Source organism: Antennarius striatus, chromosome 11, assembly GCF_040054535.1.
Source record: "Antennarius striatus isolate MH-2024 chromosome 11, ASM4005453v1, whole genome shotgun sequence".
NCBI lineage: Eukaryota > Metazoa > Chordata > Actinopteri > Lophiiformes > Antennariidae > Antennarius > Antennarius striatus.
In genome coordinates this window covers 21726674-21736531 of record NC_090786.1, presented here as the reverse complement: position 1 = coordinate 21736531, position 9858 = coordinate 21726674, and the positions used below count along the sequence as shown (strand labels likewise).

The 9858-nt window shown below is 45.6% G+C and overlaps 1 protein-coding gene across 2 annotated transcripts in view; it reads left to right on the top strand.

The window, feature by feature from the left end:
- Positions 1-4534: 4534 nt before the first annotated feature.
- LOC137604284 (cilia- and flagella-associated protein 46) overlaps positions 4535-9858 on the top strand; it is a 73673-nt gene continuing 68349 nt past the window's right edge. For both annotated transcript variants that reach the window (XM_068328352.1, XM_068328351.1), the window contains exons 1-2: positions 4535-4629; positions 8677-8771. In XM_068328352.1, coding sequence (XP_068184453.1) covers positions 4540-4629; positions 8677-8771 — 185 coding nt within the window. In that variant the 5' untranslated portion in view covers positions 4535-4539. The remainder of the gene's footprint in view (positions 4630-8676; positions 8772-9858) is intronic.

Here is a 9858-nt window from a genome sequence, read left to right as displayed (position 1 = left end):
CTGGACTGGGGACCAGAAAGTCAGGCTGTGTTCACCGACTCCTGGTTGTTGTCTTCACATGTTCACCATCAGGGAGTTGGTGAATTCAAGGCACAATTACAGCTGATTGGATGACTGTATGGAGGAAGGAGGAAGAGAGGAAGCAGGACCCCAGCTGATGGATAGATGAGGGGTGGTACTGGTGGGATGGGGGGGCAGGTCCACAGCGGATGGATGGATGAGGGGTGAACCTGAGAGAACCTGTGAGGACATAGAACACAGAGACTCCAGGGAAGAAGGTGAGTTAGTAAAGGTGTGAATGGAGACCAGGAGAGGTCAGAGAGGAGGAGGAGTAACAGAGATGGTCAGAGAGGAGGAGGAGTAACAGAGATGGTCAGAGAGGAGGAGGAGAGAGGAGCTCAGTGCGTCTGGATGTTGAGTCTCCAGTAGAGTAGGTCTAGAAGAAAAGAACGTCGTGAAAATAGAGCTTGACTCGAAGTCTCCCCCTGAGTAACTTTTGAATCAACCCTCATCCTCAGGGGACCTCCATCACGTTACTTTACAAAGCTCTTCCTGGTGAAGACAAACATTTTCTGAAACTGCTATTCAGTGTGTATTTTTATTTTCATTTTATTTTACTATTAATTGAAATGAACAATGGAAAACACAATGGGAAGCTTACAGTTTGACCTCCCTTGGAAGTATCAGGATAGTCATTTTCTCATACTTTTTATATTTCACCCAATTTACTGTTGGGATTACAATAATCCTTATAATTATTTGGTGCATCTTTTTGTTTTAATCTGATTATGTCTTTTTTTTTCAGCTCGGTTGTGTGGACATAAGTGAAGCGTGTCTAAAGATGTTCTTTGAAAGAAATCCATCAGTGGATCAGTTTCTGGGTCGAGCCTATCTGTGCCGGGGCCGGCTGAAGGCCCCCCCATCCACGGGGCGGCTGGTGAGAACAGGACATTTCACTCATCTCTGTGGGGTTGTGTGTGTCTGTGGGGTTGTGTGTTCTGCATTAATGAAGTCTTCCTCTGACACACACACCTACTGTAATGCTGCACGTATTTCTGTGTAACGTGTTCATCAGGACGTGTTGTTTTTCATTTCTGCGGTCAGGAGCTTAAAGTTTTACTTGTCTTTGTTTTTCGGGTCCTTTTATGTTTCTAAGATGTGACAAGTTTTCACTTTTTCTATTTTAGGAAGACTTTGAAGAGGCTGTGGGGAACTTTCTGAAAGCGATTAAGATTTCTAAACTTAACCCAAGGTACGTGACATCTGAGCAGCGTGCTTAGCTTTGTTCTGTTAGGGTCAAGGAAGTCCAGGTTTTTACGGTACAATTCATCATTTTTGATATAGTTTGATCGACTCTGACGGGACGATCTCAAAAGTCTGAAGAAATACTCTGACGTGAGTGTTTGATTCGGAAACATTAATGAAGCGTGATGTTTCCTTCTGCGACTGCAGCTCACTCTAGATGCTCCTTTTCTGTCAACATGACGAGCATCTTTCAGTTACACGATAAAACCTGACAGAACGTTTGTCACAGTGTTTTTGTGATACAGTTAATTGCATTCAGTAAAACTGAAACTGTTCCTGCTTTTCTCCGGTGTCAGAGAGACTCTGAAGCTGATGATTCTCACAGGAGATGTTCATTGTCAGAGTTTAGGAGCTCAGCTTTCCTTAGAAATTTAAACCCAGTTGCTCAAATAGAAAAAAAGTACAGTAGAACCTGTAGATACCGGTTTAATCCCTCCTGTGGCTGAACTCCTCAGTCAAACATGTGCCCATTTAAATCACTTTAATCCCTTCCAGCCTAGTGAAAAAGCCCCCAAACCCTCTGAATTCTAAAAAAAACCACCATAGTTTTATCAACCAATAGAATGCAGACTTCACCTGTGTATAACTAATTATATATAAGCTACGAAAACAATGGTAAAGAATAAAAGAAACGCAAAAGTTACTGGAACACACAAGCTACGTCTTTACCCCACCAACGGAAACGAGATCCGGTCTCACTGATGTCGTATCCATCCACCAACAGGTGGTAAAGAACGAGATGCAGTCTCACTGATGTTGTCCATCCACGGGTGTCAGCTGAGCAGCTCGCCCCACTCCCCGCCCCCTCTTGCACAAACAGATTACTCTCAGCATCTGTTCTCATGAAATCCAACAGTCTTTCTGGTCGTCCGACTCAATCGTGGACAGAGGTGTGGACATTCTCCACCTGCTCTGAAAGACGATTGTGGACCATGGCTTTAAAGGCATTCATTAGCATCTCTCTGCTAATGAATTCTTGCGCTGGCAATAAAAAGGCTGAATTAGCACTCCTAACAAGAGCAAAGGGAATACACATGTAAAACATATGTAAAACATCCATGCCAGACTAACACACACCACCCCCCCTGGTGAATACATCATCGGTACTGAAACAGTTTTCTCTGACCGCCTTGAGCTTCTTTCACATGAACGTCTTCTACATGTCTCTGGAGGCTGATTCAGGCAGTCCACTGGACCGCTCCACACAGCTGAACTTGGTCTGAGTCAAGATGGACCAACAAATGAAATGCTTGCAAGTGTATCGTGTAAATAATTCAGTGTTCTCTGTTTGCCTCTTTTGCACTGGGTTTGTTTCTTACAGATACCACTTCATCGTGTTCAACGCCACGGTGCTCTATTTCCAGACGGTGCGCCCTCTCCTGCGGCCGGGCTGCCGCCGCCACCTCGTCCCCTCCCTGAGGCAGGTGGTTCAAAGTCTGGAGGACGTGGCAGAGCAGGACCACAGCTGGAGGGCTGAACTCATGACGCAAGTGACCCACACAGATTGTCTTCATGAATATGTCCTCATTCAGTCAGGTTCTGCCAGGTTGATTAATTCTGATGATTTACACACCTAATTAATCTGCATTTGACTTGTGTTTGTAGCAGGTCCTGGTTCATTTGGTTCATACTAAAATAATAACAATAATAATATTAATATTAGAATTAATAATATCAATAATACGAATTATATACTACTACTACTACTACTACTAATTATTATTATTAAATATTAGATTGTAATATAATAATAATAATAATAATAATAATAATAATTAATAATAATATAATGATAATCATTACTATCATTATTATTGTTGTTGTTGTGTAGAATTATGGAACCATCATTCTGCTCTTATCACACTGTCAGTCATTAATTCTTTCTCCTGGATAGTTGCAGCTCAAACAGCTTTATGAATATTCTTTTATTCCGTTCTTTTCATCGCACCTCACCGTTGTTGACTGTGTAAAGGCACTGCAAATTATAACATGGTAGATGCATTAAATACATTTAATTAGATTAAATAGATAATTAAAATTCTGAATTTAGAAATTCAGAAATTTCTTTGACTGCATATTTAATTCTAATTTCCTGAACTATAGAATTGGAAATGGAATATACATCTTTAATGATCGTTTTCTCATGTATGAGGAAATCACTCAGCAAGTCTTGACTCGTCTTTGTTTTTTGAAGGTCGAACGTTCAAACCTTCACACTGAAGATCATCTTCCTCCATCACAACAGATTCAAATGATGAAGCTCTGCAGAAGCATCACAACGACCATTTGTTAGAACGTTTCATTACGGTTGAAATGATTCTGGGTGTGCTGGCAGGCCATCATGTATTCATCATAACCTCAACTACCCATGAATCAGTTCTCTGAGCAGCTCAGTGTAATCATGACCTGCATGTGACGGTTCAAGAGTTCAAGGCTTTTCATCTAACACTGAATTACCATTCAGGTCCAGTGGACTGTTTGAACTCTATAGCTGTGTCTCATCCATTCAGGACATAATGACATGATCCATGGCTTCCATTATCGCTGACCTCTGACCCTATTACGATGTACTGAAAGCTTTGTGGAATACTTCTTTCAAATAACAGAGATTAATATAAAGCTAACCTGATGTCCAGAATGCAGTACAGTTACACAACATGATCGTCTACTTTGTTGTGTTACCTCGTAGGGGTGGTACATCTGGTACACATGCAGTGAGGAACTGATCCATACTGGGGTGCTTAAGAGATGGCTGCAGCTCTAACCCTAACCCATACGAACCAAGGCTCGTATGGGTTAGGGGTTAGTTTTAGGGGTAGGGTTAGGGGTTAGGGTTAGGGGTTAGGGGTCAAGGTTAGGGGTTAGGGTTAGGGGTTAAAGTTAAGATTAGGGGTGGGGTTAGGAGTAGGGTTAGGGGTTAGGGTTTAGGGATTAAGTGTAGGGTTAGGGTTAGAGTCAGGGTTCGAGGTTAGGGTTTAAGATTAGGGTTAGGGTTTAGGGGTTAGGGTTTGGGTTAGGGTTAGAGTCAGGGTTCGGGGTTAGGGTTTAAGATTAGGGTTAGGGTTTAGGGGTTAGGGTTGGGGTTAGGGTTAGAGTCAGGGTTTGGTTTTAGGGTTCAGGGTTAGGGTTTAGGGTAAGGGTTAGGGGTTCCTTAGCCTCTTCACATCACTGACTGTTGGTGTTTGTGCTGCTCTATTCAGGCACCTCATCAGTTGTCTTGTGGACTCTGGATTAATGACAGATGCTGCCGCATTTGCCAAAGTCACAGAAGAATTCATCCTGTCTCACACTCCACATCTTTTCTCAGGATTCTTTAGGTTACAGGTAAGCAGCTCGTACTAAAACTATAAAGGACTTATAGCTTCTTTTGAACAGCATTTAATTTAGGAGGTTCCACAGCCAGTGATAGACAATAATCATCTCCCCCCAATCTGTTCAAAATAATTATATTAATGTCAACTTTTAATTGAAAATATTAACGAGCTCCTATCACGAGTTGATGTGTGAACAATTTTAACGGTGTTTAGGACGTTGTACTACCTAAAACATAGTACCGACATTTCACCCAGTTACTCTGGGTGTTCCTCAAGATTTTGTTGTGGAGTCGCTTTAATGTATTCACCCTCTCATTGTCATTAAGTTTCACAACTGGCTCCGTCCGAACATCAAGCCGACTTCCTCTATACCAACCACTCATATCAAGTCTCACACTGTGGTCAGACACACATGTCACCAACGTCATGGAGATCACAGACATCACAGACATCACAGACGGGGCTGAGAACTTGTTGTAAATCCACCGGTCTGACAAATTGCTCAGTTTATTGAATGAGAATTTTGCAAACACATATCTGTGGCTTCTATTCAGGTGTACTATGAAACTAATTCTAAGATATTCCAAATTTTCAACCTTTCTCAGCAAATAAGATGTTTTTAAACAGACACATGTGTTGTGTTGTATGCAATTTCCTCCGGGATTAATAAAGTATCTATCTATCTATCTATCTATCTATCTATCTATCTATCTATCTATCTATCTATCTATCTATCTATCTATCTATCTATCTATCTATCTATCTATCTATCTATCTATCTATCTATCTATCTATCTATCTATCTATCTATCTATCTATCTATCTATCTATCTATCTATCTATCTATCTATCTATCTATCTATCTAATTTGTTATCACATATTTTGGTCCAATCCATCCATCTTCCACTTATCTGTCGGGTCGGGGGCAGCAGCTGCAACAAGGAGCCCCAAACTTCCCTTTCCCCCCACATCCACCAGCTCTGACTGGGGGATCCCAAGGCGTTCCGAGGCCAGTGTTGAGATATAATCCCTCCACCTGGTCCTGGGTCTGCCCCGAGGTCTCCTTCCAGCTGGACGTGCCAGAAATACCTCCCTAGGGAGGCCCCCAGAGGCATCCGCACCAGATGCCCAAACCACCTCAACTGACTCCTTTCCACGTGAGGAGCAGCGGCTCTACTCTGAGCCCCCCATGAACAGCAGTGTTTCTACCTTATCTCTAAGGGAGACACCAGCTATCCGCCTGAGAAAGACCATTTCAGCCGCTTGTTCTTTCAGTCATGACCCATCGCTCATGACCACAGGTGAGGGTAGGATGCAGGGTAGATGGAGAGCTTTGCATCTCAGCTTATATCCCTCTTTGTGACAACATTGCAATAAAGCGACTACTGCCACAATTCTCCGTCCAATCTCACGCTCCATTGTTCCCTCACTCGTGAACAGGACCCCAAGATACTTAAACTCCTTCACTTGGAAGGACCTCATTCCCCACTCGGAGAAGGCAGTCCACCGGTTTCCTGCTGAGGACCATGGCCTCAGATTTGGAGGTGCTAATCCTCATCCCTGCCGCTTCACACTCGGCTGTAAACCGGAACTCAGGAACAGAATTGGTGATAAAGCGCAGCCCTGGAGAAGGCCAACAGCTACTCAGAACAAGTCCGACTTACTGCCGAGAACCCGAATGCAGCTCTCACTTTGGGCGTACAGGGATTGGATGGCCCTGAGGAGAGGCCCCCTCACCCCATACTCCCGCAGTACTTCCCACAGTATATCCCTGGGGACTCGATCATACGCCTTCTCCAAGTCTACAAAACACATGTAGACTGGATGGGCATACTCCCAAGCCCCCTCTAGGATCCCTGTGAGAGTAAAAAGCTGGTCCGTTGTTCCACGACCAGGACAGAACCCACATTGTTCCTCCTCAATCTGAGACTCCACAATTGGCCGGACCCTCCTTTCCAGCACCTTGGAGTAAACTTTCCCAGGGAGGGTGAGGAGTGTGTTGCCCCTGTAGTTGGCACACACCCTCTGGTCCCCCTTTTTACAAATAGGAACCACCACCCCAGTCTGCCACTGTTTCGGCACTGTCCCAGACTTCCACGCAATGTTAAAGAGGCGTGTCATCCATGACAGCCCCTCAACACCCAGAGCCTTCAGCACTTCTGGGCGAATCTCATCAACACCCGGGGCTTTGCCACCGTGAAGTTGTTTAACTACCTCGGTGACTTCACCCAGAGAGATTGACTCTGATCTCCCATCATTCTCCAGCTCTGCCTCTGCAACAGAGGACGGGTCAGTTGGGGTAGTTAGATTCAGGAGTTCCTCAAAGTGTTCCTTCCACCGACCGACAACCTCCTCAGTTGTCGGTCGGTGGAACATCCAAGCTGTATACAGCTTGAATGGTCCCAAGTTTTCCTCTCCTGAGGTGTCAGACAGTCCTCCAGAACAACTTTGGTGCCGTCTGATAGTCCTTCTCCATGGCCTCTCCGAACTCCTCCCACACCCTCTGTTTTGCCTCCATCACAGCCGAGGCTGCAGTCCTTCTGGCCCGTCGGTACCCTGCAACTGCTTCAGGAGTCCCGAGGGATAACATGCCCCTGAAGACCTCCTTCTTCAGTCGGACAGCTTCCCTGACCACCGGGGTCCACCACGATGTTTGAGGGTTACCGCCCCTTGAGGCACCCAAGACCTTGAGACCACAGCTCTCAGCTTCAGCAATGGAAGCTTTGAACATCGACCATTCAGGTTCAATGCCCCCAGCCTCCACAGGGATGCACGAGAAGCTCCTTCGGAGGTGTGAATTGAAGGCCTCACGGACAGAGTCCTCCTCCAGACGTTCCCAGTTCACCCGCACTACTCGTTTGGGCTTACCAGGTCTATCCAAAGGTTTCCTCCGCCAACGGACCTAACTCACCACCAGGTGGTGATCAGTTGACAGCTCCGCCCCTCTCTTCACCCGAGTGTCCAAAACACAAGGTAAAAGGTCTGATGACACGATCACAAGATCGATCATTGACCTCTGACCCAGGGTGCTCTGGTACCAGGTACACTTATGAGCATCCTTGTGTTCGAACATGGTGTTAGTTATGAACGATCCGTGACTAGCACAGAAGTCCAACAACATAACACCGCTCGGGTTCAGACCAGGGAGGCCATTCCTCCCAATCACGCCCCTCCAGGTGTCTCCATCATTGCCGACGTGTGCGTTGAAGTCCCCCAGGAGAACAATGGAGTCCCCTGCAGGGAATCCTTCAAGGACCCCATTTAGGGACCCCAAGAAGGCCAAATACTCTGAACTGATATTCGGTGTGTATATACAAATAACAGTCAGAGCCCCCCCCCCCCACACACACACACACACACAGCCTTAAGGCGTAGGGAAGCGACCCTCTCATCCACCGGGGTAAACTCCAACGCAGCGGCGCTCAGCCGGGGGCTTGTGAGTATCCCCACACCCGCCCTGCGCCTCACGCCTGACGCAACTCCGGAGTAAAACAAGGTCCAACCCCTATCCAGGAGTTTGGATCCAGAACCGGGGCTATGCGTGGAGGTAAGCCCCCCCAGATCCAACTGGTAACGCTCCACCTCCAACACAAGCTCCGGCTCCTTCCCCATCAATGAGGTGACACACGTCTCCAAAACCAGCTTCTGCCGCCCGGGTCTGGTCCGTCATGACCCCCTGTCTTCACTGCCACCCATATAGCTCCCACCCGACCCCATCGGTCTGTCCTGTGGGGGGTGGGTCCACAGGGGTGGGATAAATCCATGTTGTCTTTTTGGGCTGAGCTCGGCCGGGCCCGTAGCAGACACGGCCAGCAGGCACTTATTATCATTGTATTTGTCTTTAACAACTAAAAATAATTCCGTCTTTCAATTGATGTGATCACCTGGACGTTACCGAATGATGGACATACATTTTTTTCATAGGTCCGTGTCCTATTTTAACACTGGATCATGACATGACATCAGAAGTGTTTTATTAATCCTCTTCTCTTCTCTTCTCTTCTCTTCTCTTCTCTTCTCTTCTCTTCTCTTCTCTTCTCTTCTCTTCTCTTCTAGGTCCATCATAAGTTGACAGAAGAAGATGTCCTCCTTGAAATGAGCAGGAGCAGCACTAGCTTAGCAGTCATTTACAAAATACAAACACTTAAGAAGTAAGGACATTTAACACTCAAGTCAAGCTTCACCTTTTTTTCTTCATTCTTGATCAGCTTCGATTGTTTTTTCTATTATACAGAACACACAACACAGTAGTAGTAGTACCACAGTAGTAGTAGTACCTCAGGATAATTTAAGATAGGGCCGTCGTTCAGTCCACATCTTTGTTCAATATACTAGTGAAAATACAAGACATGAAGCGTGCTTCAGGACACCACCACTAGTTCGCGGATGGATAGGACATCAGTGAGACCGCATCTCGTTCTTTACCACATGTTAGCGGATGGATAGGACATCAGTGAGACCGCATCTCGTTCTTTACCACATGTTAACGGATGGATACGACATCAGTGAGACCGGATCTCACTTTTTACCACGTGTTGGCGGATGGATACGACATCAGTGAGACCGGATCTCGTTCTTTACCACGTGTTGGCGGATGGATACAGCATCAGTGAGACTGGATCTCGTTCTTTACCACGTGTTGGCGGATGGATACGACATCAGTGAGACCGGATCTCGTTCTTTACCACGTGTTGGCGGATGGATACGACATCAGTGAGACCGGATCTCGTTCTTTACCACGTGTGGGCGGATGGATACGACATCAGTGAGACCGGATCTCGTTCTTTACCACGTGTTGGCGGATGGATACGACATCAGTGAGACCGGATCTCGTTCTTTACCACGTGTGGGCGGATGGATACGACATCAGTGAGACCGGATCTCGTTCTTTACCACGTGTGGGCGGATGGATACGACATCAGTGAGACCGGATCTCGTTCTTTACCACGTGTGGGCGGATGGATACGACATCAGTGAGACTGGATCTCGTTCTTTGCCACGTGTTGGCGGATGGATACAACATCAGTGAGACCGGATCTCGTTCTTTAACTTCTATATAATTAATTATAGTCAGGTAAAGTCTGTGTGTCTATTGGTTGATAAAAACATGTTGTTTTCTTTGTAATTTAGGGGTTTGGGGGCTTTTTTTTTTTACAAAGCTGGAATGTATTAAAATGATTTCAGTTATTTTAAATGACAAATATTGTTTGACTTACAGGTTCAGTCACAGAACAAATT